At 35.4% G+C, this 20946-nt stretch overlaps 2 protein-coding genes and 1 long non-coding RNA gene across 11 annotated transcripts in view; 1 reads left to right on the top strand and 2 right to left on the bottom strand.

The window, feature by feature from the left end:
- Positions 1 to 8836, bottom strand: part of LOC128223937 (uncharacterized) — a 46471-nt gene extending 37635 nt beyond the window's left edge. For 7 of the 9 annotated variants that reach the window (XM_052933429.1, XM_052933431.1, XM_052933432.1 and 4 more), the window contains exons 1-3: positions 8476 to 8835; positions 1239 to 1425; positions 104 to 234 (exon numbers count right to left, since the gene is read on the bottom strand). In XM_052933429.1, the coding sequence (XP_052789389.1) occupies positions 104 to 234; positions 1239 to 1425; positions 8476 to 8672 (515 nt within the window). In that variant the 5' untranslated portion in view covers positions 8673 to 8835. Of the gene's footprint in view, positions 1 to 103; positions 235 to 1238; positions 1426 to 8475 lie in introns of all 9 variants that reach the window. The other 2 variants (XR_008259406.1, XR_008259407.1) reach the window with 1 other exon arrangement.
- On the bottom strand, positions 4547 to 5907 carry LOC128223939 (uncharacterized). The gene is made up of 3 exons (XR_008259408.1): positions 5501 to 5907; positions 5013 to 5110; positions 4547 to 4681 (listed from the first exon to the last, which is right to left on the bottom strand). It is a non-coding gene; the product is annotated as an uncharacterized LOC128223939 (long non-coding RNA).
- Positions 8837 to 8848: 12 nt separating the features above from the next.
- Positions 8849 to 20521, top strand: LOC128223938 (probable ATP-dependent RNA helicase DDX31). Its single transcript, XM_052933437.1, has 17 exons — positions 8849 to 9023; positions 9665 to 9936; positions 10505 to 10580; positions 10850 to 10961; positions 11325 to 11434; positions 12036 to 12077; positions 12792 to 12856; positions 13216 to 13335; positions 13939 to 14048; positions 14426 to 14682; positions 15233 to 15406; positions 15871 to 16019; positions 16515 to 16616; positions 17013 to 17094; positions 18961 to 19063; positions 19612 to 19810; positions 20318 to 20521. The coding sequence occupies exons 1-17, from the start codon at positions 8922 to 8924 to the stop codon at positions 20445 to 20447; spliced, it is 2205 nt and encodes a 734-aa protein (XP_052789397.1). The 5' UTR covers positions 8849 to 8921; the 3' UTR covers positions 20448 to 20521.
- The last annotated feature ends 425 nt before the right edge of the window (positions 20522 to 20946 follow it).

The raw sequence follows: 20946 nt of genomic DNA, 5'->3' as shown, positions 1-20946 counted from the left end.
AGTCAATGCAAATTTATTTTATTTTCCTTCTTTATGACACTGTAAATAATCTAAATTCCAATTAAAACCTTTATTTCACTGAATTTACAAACATGCAACTCACCTGGCAAGAACAAGAGCAGCATTACTGGCTGTCCACAGGTTATCTGAGTGCAACAATGCCGTTATGTGGTCTATGGTCTGGGGCAGGCATCTCTCACTCAGAATCCACTCACGACCTTCAGCACTCTCAGCCTGTGTAAAAGGTCAAGGTCAAAGGTGAACCATACATGAATTGCAACAGTGCCATTATAATCCATTCAAGGCATTCTAGTGCTCTAAGAATAAGGTTTAACAATACAGGGTTACAGGTGAAATGACATAAGGGCAAGGTCATAGTCAGAGCATCAGTGCCATAATGAGGTAAACGTTATGGAGTTAGTAGCTTTTACTATAAGGATCCATTCAAGGAATTCAGTGCTCAAACAATAACATTTTTACAACATAGGGTCAAAGTTAAAATACATTAGGTCAAGGTTATAGACAGAGCAACAGTTACATGATGAGGTAAATGTCCTCAGGTAAGACATCTCTTACTACTAGGATCCAATTTAATGATTACCAGGACTCTCTAAAACCATTCCGTAAAAGGTCAAGGATATCTCAAATGCAACAATGCCATTATAAAGTTCAAGGTCAAGGGTAGAGACCTATTACTATTAGGATCAACTCACAAACTTCAAGGCTTTCAACCTGTGCCAAAGCATAGATGAAAAGTTAAAAGAAATTCAGTTCAAGGTCATATTTGAAGCAACAACACCTGTCACCTCTGACTGAGAATCCACTGATGACCTTCAGGATTATCAACCTATGTAACAGCATATTCAGGGTCAAAAGATTAACAACGTCAATCATATCTCATGTAGCTATGGTCTGTAGTAGGCACTCCTCACCTGAAATAATTTTTGACCCTAGGGCTCTAGTCAGCCTGTATGACCCCACAAGGATAAACATATCTTGAGCACAAACAGATTGTGTAACTGACAGCACATATTTCTATGTGCATCTGGTTGGAGTTGAAAATTACGATCCTTTTCACTGCAGACAGACACATAATTGATAATATTGGGAAGCAACCATTTCAGCTATCAGTAACTCAATAGCAAACAGCACAAAGGCTGACTTGAATACAATTTGATGAAAAATGTGGTTCATTGTTACATTTAATAACCACTTAATTAAAGCATTATTTTCCATACCAGTGTTCCCATCGTCCCAGCAGCATTCATAACACTCTCCGAGTCATCAAAGGTGAGCATGCGGGTGAGGTGGGGCAGAATCTTCCGACTCTCACCCGAGCCCTGATTAACAAGGGAGAGAACCCGCACACATCCGATCTCCGACTCAGCCAGCGTGCCCAGGATGTACGCGGCATTGCCTGCCACCCTGGAAATTAAAGAGTGTCACTTATATAAAAGATGACTCTAATAGCATTAGAAGAATAAAGCAAGCTGATGCAAACAGCTGAACTCTGACTGATCCAGGGTGCCCAGTAACGTCCCGCATTGCCTGCCTCTCTTGAAATTTACGTAGTAGGTTTAAGACATTTAAATGATCAAGAATAAAATTTTTTTAGTAATATTAACCCATTAATTATAAAATGTTATCAGTAGACTGCCCAAAATAAACTAAGAAAGTTGGTTAAAGTAAGGAATAACTTGGATGACTAAAATATATAATGATGCCTGACTTAAATTAAAAGAGGAAAAAAGAGCAACAAAAACAACAACAAATGTTTTACTACTAAATTAAGAGCATGGGAATTTTTGATGAATTGGTCCAGGAAGGTCTTTCCCCATCTTAGGAAGTATATATTTTCCCCTAATTTGTGGCAAAATTCTCCTGCAGAGCCAGACTGTCCTTTTTCTGAATAAGTTGGTCAAAAGTTTTTTTCTGATTTTGGTCAAAGTATACAAATCATTATTGAGGTATTTTCTTTTGTATTATGCTGTTTCTAGTTATAATCCATTTATATGAATGTAAATTTAGATAATACCTGTATATGAAACAACACATTCGAATATTAAGTATATATAGAATAAGGAAAAAGCATTTATTTAAATTTCCATTTTGCAAAAAAAGTTCCTGTCCCCATTCCCCTATTGCTGTTAAAACAGTCAAGTGGTCAAACAAATGATGCCAAAAAAATTATGCAATGTTATTATCATGTAATGGATGTATATTTATCATGATTTTCTTTATTAAACTTTTAACTAATGTCAAAGACTAAACACCATAAATCAAAAGTTTGTCTTCGTCATTTAATTGTTTTCATCTTAAAACAGTATAACAATGATCCTGAGTTGCACATAGAATTCTTACATGGTTAAAACTATGATCGAAAATGCTGGGTGGACTATTCAATTTTACAAAAGCAATTAAGTTTTCATAATTTAAAAACTGAACTTTTAAAATATTATTATTGGTGAAAAAAACAAACTTAAAAATTACAATGACAGCCATAGTGTAACATTCATTTTTCTGCAGCGTTGCCTTTTTGTAAAAGTGTATTGTAGCAGAATAATTTATAATCAAGCTTTCTACTAAATTACACACACTGTAATAATGAAAATGGCTTAATTATTTTTAAGTTATCTTATCTTTTATTCAAATGAGGTTAATTCATTACTTCAAACACCAGGTGTTTGAAATTTACAATTTGTAAGAAATTTCTATCACAATGTGGAATAAGGCGACTATAAATTAATTGCTAGTTTTTCATCCCCAAATGCCCTTTTTTTCCTCCACCACCCCTATAGTTTTATTGACTCAAATAAAATTGCTGACCATGGGTTTGTATTTGTGTATCAGTCCAAAGTGAGTATAATTAGGGAGCAGTGTAAATGACATTCTTACGATTTCAATGTTTAACATTCATATATATAAAAAAGAAGAATTGTTATTATCGTGTTCGTGGTTCGTCTAGAAACACATGTATATGCTCCCTTATGCAAAAAAAGAGCATGAACACATATTCAACGGTGAAACAGTCATCTAAGAAAAAAAAAATGTCACCCCCAGCCCCCTTTAAAAATAAATTGGATGAAAATCTAGCAATTAATGTATATTGGCCTAACAGGACATTCATTTTATACTCAACCTCACAGGCTATCATCAATCCTGCTTTTCTTATTCATAGGTGTTTTCCCTCATAAATCAGTCAATTGTATTATTGTGTGAAATATCTGTACTTTTTTTTTTAATCTTATTTGGTTGTTTTTATGAGGAAAATCAGACATCAAAGTCTGCGTGACTTGTGATCAATTGAACTTGCTTGTTGAATAAATTTAAATATTGCAATAAAATCACATTCACATTATGCCATTTCCCACCAGATCACGTTACATTGCTAAAAAACAACAACAGTCAGACTCAATAATTCAAGTGGATTTAAAGTCGCATTTGAAATCATCGCACCATGCTAAATGCATTCACAGTTGTGCTTGTGGGCTGTCATTCATATAACATGTAAGTGGCACATACAATGTCTAAAATTTACATTGCAGTGCAGTTGACAAAAGGACTTCAATAATGCATAATGGTTGAAAACATTTTTGTGCGAAATTCATTGATTGAAATACCTTAATCAACTGGCCATTTAATTATTTTGTGATGTACATGTGAGCATCATACTTCTGTAACAGTACTGCATGAAGTATCTGGTTATTTGCAGTCCAGGGTCAATAACATAATATTTTAAAATGCAACAGAGATTTAATGTTATGCATAAAACATTACTACAAAGAGCAGTCACAGAGACTATTCAGCTGCTTTTCAGTTTATTTATAGGATTACAAAGTTTGGGTGAAAAATTGTAAACTGTAAAATTAGATTACATGCAAAATCTTTGCCAGAATTTTTGGCTGAATGATTAACAGCCATAATTTGCATTATATGCAAAATTGAGTTATTTCACTCGATAAATTAAGTACGGTGGATGGTTGAGAACACTTAAGTCTTGTACATGAATAAAGTTTTAATGCAAATCATCAAGTAGTTGCTGAGATATTTGAACTTAAATGTGGTTACATGCAAAACCTTAACATTAAATCAAATAATAAAGGGGCAAAATTTGCATTATATGCAAAATAGAGTTATTTTACTTGATTTCTTGAGCATGTTTGATCATTATGAAGTTTAGATGCACCCTTCCCTAAATTTGCCACGAATTGGATGTGGAAAATGGGTGGCAGTTGGTGGAGTATTGGAACGGGTGGCACTTGGTGTAAAACGATGAAAACAGAATAAAATGGGACTTTGATCTAATTTTTCACCATTTTCCACCAAATGCCACCCCAACGTGGCACTTGGTGGAGTATTGGAACATTTTCCACCAAATGCCACGTGGCAATTTTTTTCCCCAAGGTGGCAGTTGGTGGAGTATTGGAACAATTTTCCATCAAATGCCACGTTCAGTTTCTTTGATCTTTTTTCACCAAATGCCATGCCAATGTGGCAGTTGGTGGAAATTACGTGGCACTTGGTGGAAATAAAATCATGGGATTTATGAAGTATGCATACAACAACCTAAGAACAACAAAAAACATTTCTTTGCAGTCATTTAGTTTCATATGTACACAAAATTACAAAGGATCACAGTTGATGGTGAAGAGCTGTCTGCATTTCTACATTTGGAGAAATCCTGAAAACAGTTTTAGTATTATTTATTTTGGAGGTTTCATTTTAGCTATCATTATTCAAAATATATTTCAAAATTAGATGCATAAATAAAATGACAACATTAAAAACATACTCTTAAATAAGTTTCTTCAGCTTTGGGCCTAGCCAGATTAATACCAAGTATAACAACAAAATGATATACCATAACTAATTATAGAATTCAGCCTCATACATTGAATCATTGCAAATATGTTTTACAAGAGCACTTGTCTGTTGTATTAGCAATGACAATACAGGTAAAAAGTTAATTTAACTACCGGTTTTGGTATTTTGAATATTGAAATGTCAATAACCTGTTTCTTTTCTTTAGTGATGCAGTCATTCGGTTGTTGTTTTCTGCAAGTTTGGCTATACTTCTTCTGCTATAGAAGTCCCCTATTCATATTTCTTTCTGAAAAAAGCGATCATTTTAATAAATCTGTTCAATATAACAGGGTTTGCCTCACAGAAGAATGTTATTTGTTCTACAATTTGTTCTACAAATGTCTTTGGAAACATGTGTACACCAAGATTCACTTTAATATCTTTATTTTTTCAAAATCATGCAGCCAACAACATGAATTACACCAAGGCTTTGTCAATACCAATAACGATTTTTCTTAAAAACACACACACCCTTTAGATCATATACATCTTCTACATCTTTTCTTGACTGGCATTTAATATTGTTTATCTCACCCTTCATAGCACTTAGCACTTTTAAATAAGTATAGGCTAATAAAATATGATAAAACTATGAGGTCAGTCTTCATTTAAGTTATTGTAATATTCAAATATTTACCAAAAAGGTCTTAGAATCTTGTCCAAGTACATTGTCATCCTTATGGGGGGGTTTTGTCTGGAAAAAATGTGTATAACATTTCTTTATACATCTTCAACTTCATTGTACAAATTGAATGATAATTTTTAAACTTAGTACATTGCTTGACTGAGTATTTGTCAATTATTTTGGAATAAAGTGAAACGTACTTGACAGTACATGCATAAAGCTTATCTCTTAGTCAAACTTTAAACAAAGACAAAGAGCCTAATATGTGTAAAAATAAAATAAAATGATAAGTCATGATCTTTTTTGGATGTTAATATGATAAAAACAAACAAACAGTTACCTTATAATCAATCCATTTTATTAAACAAAACTGCACAAATTTTTTTCTCACTATTCAAAGTTCCACAAAATTAATGCTAGTAACTGTCAGAAGATTCAAATATTTTGAGGAGATTTTCCAGCAGAGAGGTCATTCCGAGTTTAAATCAAACATTAATGCATCCCTGTACCTTTGGGGAAATAGCAACAGAGCACATGTACACAGAAAACTTAGTTTAACTCATCATTATCATGATCATGATAATCACCATCACATTGTTGTTGTTGTCATCATCATCATCATCATCATCATCATCATCATCATCATCATCATCACCACCACCACCACCACCACTATCATCATCATCATCATCAATAACAACATGTTGTTGTTGTTGTCACCACCACCACAATCATCATGATCACTATCACCACCACCACAATCATCATAATCACCAATACCACCACAATCATATTCACCAACACCACAATGAACTACCAACAACAACACAATTGTCAAAATCAACCACCACCACCACTACAATCATCATAATCACCACCACCACAATCATCATAATTACCACCACCACCACCACCACCACCACCACCATCATAATCATTATCAATAGAACCACCAACATCATAATCATCATCAATAGAACCACCAACATCATAATCATCATCAATAGAACCACCAACATCGTAATCATCATCAGTATAACCTGAGCAACATTACCAGTTAGTTTTAAATAGTAGCATATGTAATGATGCTAAAACAGCAGCATGAACAGCAACTGTCGTAAATTCTATTATTATTCCATCATGATAAGTAATGGTTCCATTTTACAGAACTCTTGAGATTTTCTAAGTCTTTTTTCACCAAATGCCACCCAAAAAATTAACTAAGTTCATTTTTTCACCAACTGCCATATGAAAAATTAACTAAGTCCAACTTTTTCACCAAGTGCCACATGAAAAAAAAACTGAGTTCAATTTTACACCAACTGCCACCTCCAGTTGGGTGGAAATTTCATGGCAGTTGGTGGAATTCTTGATATTCCACCAAGTGCCACCCATTTTCCACCAAGTGCCACCCATTTGCCATGGATTTGGGTGGAAGTTGGTGGCAAATTTAGGGAAGGGCAATACATAATGTTGATGCTGAGATTGAATCAATCTACATGCAAAACCTTAAACAGAATTTCCAAGTTGAATAATAAAGGGCAATTTTTTGCATTATCTGCTAAATAGAGTTATCATTCTTGGTGGTTAAGTAGGTTGGACAGTTGAGTACTGTTGTATAAAGTCTCAATGCAATACATCAAGGAGTTGCTGAGATATTAACCTTTGTGTGCTAACATGCGAAACCTTAACCAAAATTTCTAAGTGAAAAATGATAAAGGCCCATAATTTGCAGTATCATACATGCCATTTGGAATTTTACACTCATAATATTATGGATGCTTTCCACTGTTAACCTTGAGCTAGTTTCTAAAAAAAATGTTGTTGTTTTTTTAAATTCCAGGGGATATATATGGCATGTATGCAGTATATTCAAAATAGTGTTATCTAGCAGCATTATAGCTTCAATGATTCAATAAGTAGGTTGGATAGTGGGGTAGTCCATATAAACAGCCGCTTCAGAGATTTTTGGTTTGGCGACTCTACGCGTCCAGATCCCACTTGTTGTTTTCCTAGTCAAGAATGACAGATCCCAGCACTAAGTATATTGAGCGGAAAGATAAACCGGCACCTGCTAGATAGGTTCAAAATGGCAATGCCTTATTGACAGAAGTCGATCTGAATTAGACTGATTATTTGTGTTTCATTTAATACTTAAGTGAAATAAGAGAAAGGTTATTGCCAAAATAATTAATGTGTAACTAAATTTGTGGTTTTATTTAACAGTGAATTGTTAAGTATTGTGGAGTTACAGTTGAAGAATATATTTTACATTGGTATGGATCAGTCGACTTGTGGCGTTTAGGGAACAAAATTAATATCCAAATGTTAAAAAAGTTCCCTAAACAGCATTATTGTGGTTAGATAGTGGGGCACACATATCTATGGAGAACATGACGAGATAATGACTCAAGGTGCTTACATGCAAAACCTTAACCAAGGTGTGACACAGACACTGACGCCAATGCAATGCTTAGAAGTATGGCTCTCCTTATTCTTCAAACACTTCAGCTAAAAACAAGTGCTTTGCTTGCATATGAAAATGCTCATCTCTTAGTCAAGCAGCACAAACCAGCACCTACATTTATAATTTTGGCCTGATGAGTTATCATTAAAAAGATCAGGTATTGTTAGTCTTAAGGGGGGTATTGTTTTTATTCTGCCAAACTCCTTAGAACACAATTTCATGATTTATCCTCTGTCGCAGAAGTGACTTTTAATTTCAATGATGATCGAGGCAGGGGATCAAACTGAAATTTAATAACAACCTGGCCCTAGCTGTGTTAACTTTCTAAACTCCATTCAATTTTATAGATCACAGATTTGCAACATTTACGAAACTTAGTCCAAGGTTATCTTGGTATTTTGGTCAATACGCACTTAAGTAAAGACTTAAAACTTGGCTCATAGTTCACAACAATCGGCTGGCTAATCCTGCGATTCACTAATTGAAATTTAATTAGAAAATAATTGGGCTAGGTACAAACCTTGCAGTGTCATTTCCAAGCAGATGAACCAGTCCCCAGAGGAAATCTTCAGAGCCGGAATGGCATAAAAACTTAGTGACTGTCTTTTCTTTGTCAGCATGTAAATCATCCACCAGCATTTCAAGGGCTGAGAAGGATTTTTTGTCTGTGCTCATTAGGAGCGCAAAATAATCTTCTTTTTGCCATGAGCATGGCATCTTGGAATTTTATCAATTTACTTTGTATTTCATCCCGTATTTAGCATTGTGACAAATATTCCTACCCTCCATATAACTTGGAAATTGAAATGCAACATTTATTAATCACATGTTTACATTAATTTAGCGTCCTATGTAACCAAAGATCTCCAATATGGAGGACGAAACGAGATCTCGCGAGATATAAACATAAACATTTGGCTCACGTGTTAAATGAAATCAGTGTAACTTAATTTATATTTCTTAAGTATGGAAGACGATTTAGATGCTGGTTTAAGTATTGGTATAAGTACCCATCATAGGAGAGATCCACATGATTCAACAGAGCGACGGAAAATAGTAGGAAACAGGGTATGAAATTAAATTGTAATATAATTTCGTGATCATTTTTTTTCTATTTAAGCCCTTGTAAATATATAATAATAATACACAGTAAGCGCCTGGAACTTTTATTGCTCATCGATGTGGCCAACTATTAACTCAACTCATTTACTTTCGACATTTTTTTTTACAAATATAATGATAATATTAACGGACCCTAATATTAATGTTGCCTGTCATCCAAAATTAGAAACCTCAAACCCCAACTAAGGGCTCAAGCTGTCATTGATGGAAAGTTGCATCTACTGCAGTGGTGAAGCACACAGCTGCTTCCTGAAAACTAGCCTTGGGCTGAGCTTGTCTATATAAATGAATTCCGGAAGTCTTGTTATTAGCAGAGGTTGTGTAACACTAACAGGAAAAAATAAATTGATGATAAAATAGTTTTCCTGAGCGGCCAATCATTGCGGCTAGGAGCTGAGTGTCTCTATTTGAATCTTGGACACTTTAATTGCCCATGTTTTAGCCAATATGGGGACTCCTGCTTTTTATTGTCTCGTAATATAACTGGAGGAATTATAAGGTTTCAATCCTTGTCAGACCCAGGACTAGATATCTTGGTGCACATTGATTTCATTGAATATAAATATTTGCTTTAATCTTTTATGCAGGGTCAAAGAATAAAAGCAAGAAAAAATCTAAAAAGACAAAAGGAAAGGTATGAAAACGGAACTCAGGACACAAGTGAATATGTGGTGAATAAAAAACCACAAGATGCTGAAATCATTGACAATATTGGAGGGAAAGCTGAAGGTACTAATGTTGGAAAAGATAAGAAAACAAGCTCAGATAAAAGGCAGAAGGAGTCAGTGGGTAAAAAGCGACCGGGAGATGTGATTTCTTCATTGTTCAGACATAACCCTGACATCCCTACTGTAAAAAGGTAAGTTAAATGGTCAGTACATGTTTATCATCAATGAAGTGTTGTGACAAGTTCATATCCTTTAAGAAACTGATGTATTTATTAAACAGGGAGTGATGTTAAATTAATGTTAATATCATTTCCATGTTATCTCTATACAACAGATAGACTTCATGCCATGTCAAGGACACGGTTAAGTATGTTACTTGAAATGCCGTTTGAGGATACGGTTAAGTATATAACTTGAAATGCATTTTAAGGTTTTGAGGCTGTGGCTTGCTGTCATTACTAATTCATGGTTTCCATTATTGTTGCAATGATTAGGAGGAATTCACAATCATTGCAAAAAAATATGTGTGAGTGTGATTGAATCCTTAACAATTTTAGTTATTTGTATCTTCATGTTCTGTATGTTGACAGCAAATTGTCACCCTAGTGCAATAACTCAATAACTGTATATAGAAATAGAAGAAGTTATTAAGTTATTGCACTGATGTGAGCAAATATTGCTATTTTGTTAATTAAACAAAAAAAATAAGGAAAATGTAAAGACCAGTTTAAACCTATTTGCATATATTTTTTATTACAGTGGTTCTGTGCATCAGGTGAAGGAGATATTGTTTACCTCCGACAGTTTCCAGGATACACCTCTTCACCCATACATGGTAAATATGACGGAGAAGCTTAACAATCGTGCAATTATATTGTCACATGTTTGTAACTGGGGTCCAGAATAGACGACAGTATATATATATATAATATTCTAAATACATAAACTCTTAAAATGCTAATCTTTTTGGGGGGAGATAATGTTGATGAGAAAGCATGATCTATTTAAACACTCATTGGGAGTCTCCGTCCCTAAGGACCAAGACTTGGTCTGTTTTGTTAAGACATTATTACATGTATGTATATCTTCTTTGTCTAACTATAGGTGTCAAACTTGGAAAAGCTGGGTTTCACCAAGATGACCACTGTCCAACATCTGACCATCCCCAAACTGGTGGGTGGACAAGACCTCATGGTCAAGTCACAGACTGGATCAGGTACAGTCTAAAGTTTGTTAGATTTCACAATTATACTGTATGACTGACCACTAGGTAGACTGGGTTACTCTGAGATGACCACTGTCCAGAATCTGACCATCCCCAGACCATTGGATGGTCAAGACCTCGTGGTCAAGTCAGTTACCATATCTGGTTCTGTGTTTGGTCTAAACTGTTGAGATAAAACAGGCAGCTTATGTTGTCACAGAATTATCTTCAACATCAAATGTATTGTTGGATTTTATTTATTAAGGTATCCTAAGTACAATCATTTGAATTCATAGATGCCTGGTGACCCCCTATTGTTGCGGTGGGTTTAATGTGTAGTGGAAGATCTTAAGTTAGTGTATTATTTATCTACAGGAAAAACAATGGCCTACGCCATCCCTATCATAGAGAACCTGGCTAGTGTTACTCCAAAACTTCAGAGATCAGATGGCTGTCAGGTCATGGTTATTGTCCCTACAAGGGAGGTGGGTTTATTTTTGCAACATAGTTTCTCATTTGTCTGTTAGTTTTGTGTTTTGACATCAAGCAATTGCTACAAATATAAAACAATTAGTTTATAACATTTGGCATATATTTATAGAAAGAGTTAATTTCATAATTTATTTTACATTGTAATAATGAAGATGTAACATATCAAGCTCTGCCGAGCTTTTGTAGCCAAATGTACAGTTTTATCAAAAATCCGCTATGCTAAAGTGTTTGCCAGATGAATAGTATCTTTTGGGAGATGTGAAAAAATTATACTGACACGCAGGATATACATTGTTTACATGTAATAAATTGTTTTTCATAATTTTCTTTAGCTTTAAGGGACATCTTAGGAGAAGAGTGGTCTAGTGATATAGTTGTTTGCCTCTCATCTTTGAGGTTGTTGGTTTCTTATGGACTTTTAGTAAAGGACACCATTACTGGTTTTCACCAGTGAAACAGACTTGAGAGTGATTCATATCAGCTTTCAGCAGTATTCACTATCAAGCTAAAATTAATCTGTTTAAACAAAACTGTATGTCATCTTTTGAGAATAATGTCCAGTTTTAGGCATTATTTTTCTATTTCTTTTTTCAGTTGGCGCTACAAAGCTATGATGTGTTTGTAAAACTTTTAAAGGTAAGTTTCACCTTTCTATCATTGTGTTCACTTGACATTCATGCTCTTTGAAACATAGTTTTCTATCAGCCTAGAAATCTATTTTTATGTTTGAACTTTTATAGGATTCTAGGGTTCTAGCCACGGGTTAAAGAGGGCAGGGTGCTTCAGAAAAGGGACAGGGTGAAAAGGGCAGGGTGCTTCAGAAAAGGGACAGGGTGAAAAGGGCAGGGTTCTCCAGAAAAGGGACAGGGTGAAAAGGGCAGGGTGCTCCAGAAAAGGGCAGGGTGCTCCAGAAAAGGGACAGGGTGAAAAGGGCAGGGTGCTCCAGAAAAGGGACAGGGTGAAAAGGGCAGGGTGCTCCAGAAAAGGGCAGGGTGCTTCAGGAAAAGGGCAGGGTGCTTCAGAAAAAGGGACAGGGTGAAAAGGGCAGGGTGCTTCAGAAAAAGGGACAGGGTGCTTAAGGTGAAAGGGGCACATTGTTTCAGGCTTTGAAGAATCTAAATATTATGAATTTGACAAAATTGCATTTAATAACAGCATTTCATTCTAAGGAGAAACAAAAGTTGCACATGCTGGTCTCCATGAGGGCAATGGGATGCTATCAAAAAAGGGCAGGTTGCAGCACCCTTCTTTAACTTCTTAGCTGAATCTCCAGAATACATGTACTGTATATTTGAGAATTTGTGGAACACCTTTATGGTCTTTTTAAAATATTTTTTATTTTTTTTCCAGCCATTTACATGGATAGTTGCAGGCTGCATTATGGGAGGGGAGAAGAGGAAGGCTGAAAAGGCCAGGTGAGAATATAGGTCCCTTTTTATGAGAAAAACCTGTGGTAACTTCAAATTTCACAGATTACAATTTCTTACTTACCGATAATGCCCTGTCTTTAAAAAATCACAATATCACATGTCTCAGTTTCTTATTTGGGTCTGGATTTTGATTCCAAAGATAAGATATCACACTTCACAAATGATTGAAGAAAATGCTTTTAGTGTGCACATTATTCAAAATACATTTTACACGAGGCCCAAAATTCACAAATATTTCAGTATAGTGGCAAATCAATTTTTCTTTATAAGAATTCATACATTACATACACTACTGACAACTGTAACAACTATACCAGTTTAGAATAATGCATTTTATTTTGCAGGTTGCGTAAGGGAATCAACATCCTGGTGGCAACCCCAGGACGTCTGATAGACCACATAGAGAACACAGAGAGCTTCAGTCTGACTGCTGTTAAATGGCTGGTACTGGATGAGGCAGACAGGTAGGAACACTCTTACTCCAGAAACTATATTAATGTCAGCACTGGTATAGCATCCATTTGTGGGGAGGAGATGATAGGAGTTGGGGGGGGGGGGAAGTGGGGCAGACGACTTTAAGTCAGACATGAACAGGTCAGTAAAAGTTACAAGAGTTTCACTTCAAAGATTTATCTTCATTGAAAACCTCTGGTCTCTGGATCTGGTATTTTGACAAATCTCCCTGTTGCCTCTTCCAAAGTTGGGGTTTTGTCACAATATGTTTGCTTGTCTAAATCCTGAGGATGTACAAATCATCTAGACAGTTAGAGCAAACTTTATCCATTTTACAACAGTTGTGAAGAAAGTTAAATTTACTTTCGCTAAGTAACTTCCATTGGCTTGATATTGCATGAGAGTGTGGTCTTATGTTGTGGTGGAAACCAGAGAACCCGGAGTAACCCAACTTGTTGGAGCTGGTGACCACCGGCCAAACTCACATCTCAGGCCTGAAATCGAACCCTGGACACCCTGATGAGAAGTGCTTACTGGTCAACCTATGACAGTTACGGTGTTTGGTTGTATAATGATAATCGCTTAAGCTTTGCAGCATGTTTTATTTTGAACAGGCTACTGGACCTGGGTTTTGAGGCAAAGGTTTCACAGATCATTCAAGCGCTGGACAGACAATTCAGACAGACAAGACAGACTGTGCTGCTGTCTGCTACTCTAACTCCTGGTAAGTTATATTGGATCCCATCAAAATTTGTGATGTTAAGGCTTGGATGTTCATAAATGAAATTTTGGTTGTCTTTTTTTTTGGAACCATTACTCGACATGGTTCAAGATGTTTGTATAGAACTTAGAACACATGTTGCAAGTGACAGTACGTACACACCTGGAAGTTCCATAACTCTGATTTCAATAATTGTCATTTGTGCCCCTTGTGGACAAAAACATAGATGAGCATTAACATCTTGCTGTGACTCTCTTGTTCATGTTAAATATTATATTTTGATGATTTAGCATTAATAGCATGTCACTGATCTGTTTTTAGAAAATGTTTTAGGCAAGATGACTTTAATGTATTGTTGACACATTGATTGTGTGTCGCAGGTGTTGAACGACTTGCGGGGATGTCATTAAAAAATCCGGAGAGGGTGTCAGTCAGCCATGGTACATCTTCAAACCAAAACAGTAAACTGCAAGTTAAAAACAAGTCTGCCTCACCTGCCAACGAGCAGGAAGATACGAGTGTGGAAGATGAGAGTAGCGAGTTTGCCATCCCCGAGAGCCTGAAGCAGTATTTCGTGATTACCCCTTGCAAACTTAGGCTGGTCGTGTTGTTGACTCTGATCCTGTCAAAGTGCAAGGTTTGCTTAAGTTAAATTTTCATATTTGATATAATTTTGATTTTGAGTTTTATTGCTAAAATAGAATACTAATGTTTAAGCTTTAGTAGATTTGAAGTAATGATATCAGCATATTTGATCTCAGTGAACATAAATGGCGGCTAAGCTCTTCTGTTTTTACAGGAAAAAAGTATAGTCATTGCGATAGCCTTGATGTTCTTGGTGTTGGCATGCAAAAGATTTAAACTAGACCATTGCTCACATACTGTTAAAGGTGTTTGAGTGGAAATTGGTTAACACGCTGCCAATCACAATGCAAACATATGTAGCAAGGTCCATAACTCTGGCAAAATTAATTGTAGAGTTTTGCAACTTCTTTAACAAAAACCAAGAGACACTTGTGGTGCTCTTGTTTATATTACAAGAATAAAATAAAAATCATTAATAGTAAAATGTTGAAAGAAAGACCTATTTATCCAAAAATAAAAATATACAAATGTATTTGTGCTCATAAAAATGTGGACAATAGTCAATGATCATGCCAGGGGTTCATTAGTGTTTTATTTTCCAGCGTGGAACGCAGACAAAGATGCTGGTGTTTGTATCGACGCAGGACGGTGTGGAGTTCCTATATAGACTGGTTACCTTTCTTTCCCGCGAGGCACAGTCTGACAGTGACGTGGAGGAGGAACACACAGCGACCAGTCGACACGTGCACAGACTGCATGGGGATATGTCTCAGAAGGTATGATTTTCAAATATGACATATAAAGAGTGAGAGTGTTATGGTAAGGTGTCCTCTCATCCAGCCTTGTGGGCGGTTTGGGTCCCATTAGACACTGCCTCAACTGGCTTAAAAAGAACACTAGTACTGGTTTCAACCAAGTAAATGACTCCCGAGTGAATCATATCAGATAGCTGCCTTTATGATTGAGCTTATACAAATGTATTAACTTTAATATGTTTGATGACAAGATAAATCTATTGAGCACTGCTGTTGGGTCACTAAATAATTTTGTGTGTCTTTAAAATATGACATATTTTGAAATAAATTACTTCTAGAGGTGAAAATAGCATACTTTTTTCACAATAACATTTGCTGTAATTATTCTGTCATTCTAATATTTTGTGAAAAACGTTAAATAAAATTTGGTCACTTCTCTTATAAAATTGCTCTGAGAATTTTCAATTTTTGTTTATGTATTACAGGACAGGACTGCAACATTTCAAGATTTCTGTGAGGCAAAAGCGGGTGTGTTACTGTGTACAGATGTGGCAGCCAGGGGTCTTCACCTGCCATCTGTTCACTGGGTCGTGCAGTATTCATGTGCTGCGGGCATCACAGACTATGTACACAGGTAGGTTAGGTGCCACCTGATTATGTGACGGACAGGGGTCTACACTTCCCATCTGTTCACTGTGTTGTATAGTATTCAATTATTCTGCATGTTTTATTTTTGACCTAATTAGCAGAGCTGCAAAAAAAGGAAAAGAAGGAGATAAAGTATGTTACAACATAACCATTGGAAGGTTGTATGCTACAGATATCGGGTGCATACATCTATTTCTCCTTTATTGTTGGCAATGGCCTAGAGAACAAGTAAGCATATCTTCAATTAAGACTCTGGTTAAGAGGCTCCCGAGCCCAATCCCTACCCGGAGCTGTGTTGATGGTAAGTACCGGTTATCACCCTGGTATGGTAAAATGGTTCTTAATCATACGTCCATAGCAGATTTTAAAACTGTACACAATACATATTTATCAGTATTAAAATCTCTTCAGAGCTTATGTTACTTGTTCATTATTTCAAAAATAAATCTTACTTTTAGCATCAATTACTTCTTCTATCCAGAGTTGGGCGGACTGCGAGGGCGGGAACAGCTGGTAACACACTACTGTTCCTGTTGCCGTCGGAAACAGCATTCCTGCAGCAACTTAACCAGAAAAATATCAGGTAGGTGTGAACTTTATTTTACAAAGAATTTGAGTGTAATGTATGGGGGCATTTTATTTACGATCGTATAATTCATTCTTAATTGTAAAGAGATATATTCTGAAAAAAATGATGGCCTGGAAGTTTTACTCTATGCTCATTTAGATAAGCAAGTTAAATCTGAAAATCAATTTTTAACATTAGTATTAAATTGAAAATCATGATGTTAAGACAATTGACTTTGAAAGAAAGGTCGGATATCTGCAAAACTGCATGATTACATACTTAAAATTTTGTCTTATAACAAAAATGATTTTTGACTGCACCAGACTGTAATACTATATAAGGTACAAGTATGATTACAAAGTATGTCAGTTTGTTTAGATGTTGTTATTGTGATTAAATTTTATATTGCAGTCTATCAGAGATGAAGGTAGGAGAAATACTGAAAGGTGTTATGAAGTTGATACCTGACCTGCCTGGCATGGCAGAAACAGAGGTAAGACCATTAGGACCGGGAATAAAACACTGGTCAAGTATTGTTGGTGCAGGCTTTCAAGCGGGCCCTTCTTTTCCTACTTTTCCCTACCATACTTATTTGTTAGACTCCAACTTTTCCCTACCGTACTTATTTGTTAGGCTCCTACTTTTCCCTACCGTACTTATTTGTTAGGCTCCTACTTTTCCCTACCGTACTTATTTGTTAGGCTCCTACTTTTCCCTACCGTACTTATTTGTTAGGCTCCTACTTTTCCCTACCATACTTATTTGTTAGGCTCCTGCTTTTCCCTACCGTACTTATTTGTTAGGCTCCTACTTTTCCCTACCGTACTTATTTGTTAGGCTCCTACTTTTCCCTACCGTACTTATTTGTTAGGCTCCTACTTTTCCCTACCGTACTTATTTGTTAGGCTCCTACTTTTCCCTACCGTACTTATTTGTTAGACTCCTACTTTTCCCTACCGTACTTGTTTGTTAGGCTCCTACTTTTCCCTACTTTTTCTTGAAAAAGCCCTTCTATCCCTACTTTTTATGTAAAAGTATTTTGAGAAATAAAAGAAAAGTTATAACTAAACAAATTGAAATTATCTAAATTTTTATTTTAATAAGAAGCCATTTTTAGTATTTTGAAGGATTAGTTTGATGCAGTAGGTCTCCAGTGCTGTAAGAGGGGTTCTATGATGAGAATGATTGGTGCATACATGTATTAACAAGTCAGAGACACCAACTCTAGGTTCATCTCCTCATACTGTGGCTGAATCCCTCTTGAAGCACTGGTTTCTAAGCAAAGATAACTACACGTACATTACAATTGATGAATAGGTTCAGTAGTAATTTATTTGCATCCAAAAAGGTAAGTAAGGAGCCCTTCTATCCCTACTTTTTGCTCTTAATATCCCTATTTTACCCTAGTTTCCCTAGGCCAAAAAAATCCTCCTACTTTTGTCCCTTCTTTTTTTGTTATTGGTCACTTGAAAGCCTCTTGGTGTGTTAAAATATTAAGTTGGTGGCAAAGAGCATTTTAAGGTTGTTTCAATGGTTACACAATGTCTTAGCTATGCAGCACTCACATTTGTTAATGTCTTTCTAAATATCCTGGGGATATCCTTCATGCCTCAGGGCTTTTTCTATAGTACCCAAAGCAAAATATAAGATATTTTTCCCAATCTTCAGAATTTTTTTAGGAAGTCTTTACCTGCACGGGTTCATTTTCAACATCCTAATAAATTATGTGATGTAAAGTTTGTTTGATATTTGAACTTGGAAATCATTGATTTTCATCATATTCAGAGATCAGTATGAACTATTTATTAACTGTCATGATTTTTTGCAATATATAATACACCCCAAGGATTGATATTTTGGTTTTTTTTAAAGGGAAAATAAACTAATATTAAATCATATCCTAATTGCAGGAGACTAGACGGGGTTTTTTAACTGTAAAATTTACAAATTTTGGCATTTTCACGACACAAAATTTCCCAAAATGTCTAGGGTCTTTTTCCCAAAATGGGCAGAAAAAGCCCTGTGTCTTTCTAAATATCCTGGGGTAAAGATGATTACAAACACTCTCAAGTCTTTAGTTCACACTCGAGTGGTAAAACTATCAATCTCCATTTTATTACTTTCCTTCTAGTTGATTATTTATGATGAAATTTGCTGAATGTCATTTTTATTTAAAGCTGACATTTATTTTAACAAAAAAAAAAAGAAAAAAAAGATGATTCTTGGTACTTTTATTTAAATGCTTTTCTGAGTTTGAACTCAGACTTGAGACTGTTAGTAATTATCTCCCCTGAGCTCTATATGCATTTACTTATGATGTCTGTCTGTGACCTTTATGCACAGCCTTTGTTCTCCACAGCGCCAGGCCCCTAACACTGTGGAGGAGGCAGCCACGTATCTCCAGAATTGCTGCGAGATGTTTGTAAAAAACACACCCAATATAACTGCCCTTGCCAAGACAGGTAATAATGAAAGGGTTCATGAATTGTCCTGGACCATATTTCTCAAAACTCTTTTGCAGAACAAATTTTTTGAGAAGCATTTTTTAGCCAAATTACTTAAAAAAATAAAAACATAATTTGTTGTTAATAATAAGCCTCATAAGCCTCAACACTTTTTAAAAAGGATTATATGACCCTATTTAAATTATGACAAAAATAGTGTGCTGAGCTCGATCCCGTTAAATTGACTTCAGATTTTTCAAGAATTTGGCACCAGCATGTCAGTATAAAACACATTCAATATAACTGCAGTTTCTATTAAGAATGTAGAAAATGTAGTGGTTGACTACCAATAACATAGCTTTTGGAATAGTAATATATCTGACAGTTTTATCAAATCAAATTTTACTATTGGTATTCAATGTATGTGTCTAATTATGTAGTGTGCTTTGTGATCTACATGCATTTAACCATGACCTTATCTGAACCATCTTCTTGATTAAAACATTATACTCCTTTGAGCACTATAAACAGTATTTTCAACAATGTTCTTATTTGCAATATTTCAGCATACCAGTCATACATCCGAGCCTATGCAACATATCCTTACGAGTTGAAGCCCATATTTCACCTTCGGCATCTTCACCTCGGGCACGTGGCCAAAACCTTTGGGCTCCGGGCGGCTCCTTCAGATATGTCAAACATACAAGGGGTTGACAGGTCCACGCTGTCCGGCAAACGTAAACACCAGGGGGGCAAAGATGACAGGTAGGGGCCTGTTTTAGATATTCTGACCCCAGTTTCTTAAAAATGAAATATAATTATTTACTCTATATCCTTCTCAACTCATTTAAACATGTAACAGCCTGGCATGATCCCAAATTTTATATCTTGAGTGATTTACTCAAAGTTTGTAGGTTGTACTCAATTTTTTATGCACAAATGATGACCATTTTTAGACAGAAAACAACCTTTCTGTCTGTCATAGTAAAGTAAACGAGAAGTTAGAATTCTTTTCCTTATACATTATAATACACAATGATTTAACTAGTGTACTAAGTTGACAAAGTACTAGAGAAATCCCTAGAAAAAAAATCAATGTAATATTAGGTATATAAAAATGATAAAGGAAAGTACTGTAAGGTTTTATTCAGTAGATTGAATGAATGCATGGTGAACAATTTTTCAACTCTTGTTCAGTCATACACCTGGTAAGAAGACTTTATGAATGTTTGTGGCAATAAAAAGCTCTTCATGCTTCGGTTTAATTTTCAGACCCCAAGCCAAGAAGCGCAGGACCCCAATGTCTGAATTTGCAGGACCTCTAATGGTTAAGATTCCAAAGAAGAAAACTGGTAAACAAAAACAGAAGAAGAAGACAAAGAAGCCTGTTAAGAATAAATGAGTTCATGTATTTATTTCTTATTTGTCTGTTAAATAATTAACATGAAATAGAATAAACCTAAGTGTACGTATAAACGGTGTTCTTATTCATCTACTCCAATAAAAAAAAATTGTTCTCTCATTTCAGAAAATGTTGATCTTAAAGACAAATTTGAATTAACAAGCTGAAGTAGCTTATTTCATCAAGCTAAATTTCTTATTTAATCTTGATTTTATTAAATGAAAAATAAGTTTGTGATTATCATGGCGATAATTTCATTTTGAAGGTCAAAATCTCTTTGGAAAGCGAGTATTACTCAAATTATATCCAAACAAAAATAGTTTAACTTATATCCTGCTATGTGGGACTAACGACTTTTCAAGAAATTAGGAATGTAGATTCAATGGCCTTAAACAATTAATTATATACTACAAGGTTTGCCCCAGATGTTCACTGGACTAGAACGTTTCACTAGTTGTCTCCTTTAAGATTTGGTTGTCTGGTAAGCGTAGTGGTTATT

This window comes from Mya arenaria, chromosome 17 (genome assembly GCF_026914265.1).
Source record: "Mya arenaria isolate MELC-2E11 chromosome 17, ASM2691426v1".
NCBI classification, from domain to species: Eukaryota; Metazoa; Mollusca; class Bivalvia; order Myida; family Myidae; genus Mya; species Mya arenaria.
The sequence above is the reverse complement of the archived record's forward strand: the minus strand, read 5'-3'. Positions and strand labels throughout refer to the sequence as shown.

Coding starts and splice junctions, on each gene's coding strand:
- LOC128223938 (XM_052933437.1), top strand. CDS start 8,922: ATGGAAGACGATTTAGATGCTGGTTTAAGTATTGGTATAAGTACCCAT. Junction 9,024..9,664: donor GGAAAATAGTAGGAAACAGG/GTATGAAATTAA, acceptor TCTTTTATGCAG/GGTCAAAGAATAAAAGCAAG. Junction 19,811..20,317: donor CAGGGGGGCAAAGATGACAG/GTAGGGGCCTGT, acceptor TTTAATTTTCAG/ACCCCAAGCCAAGAAGCGCA.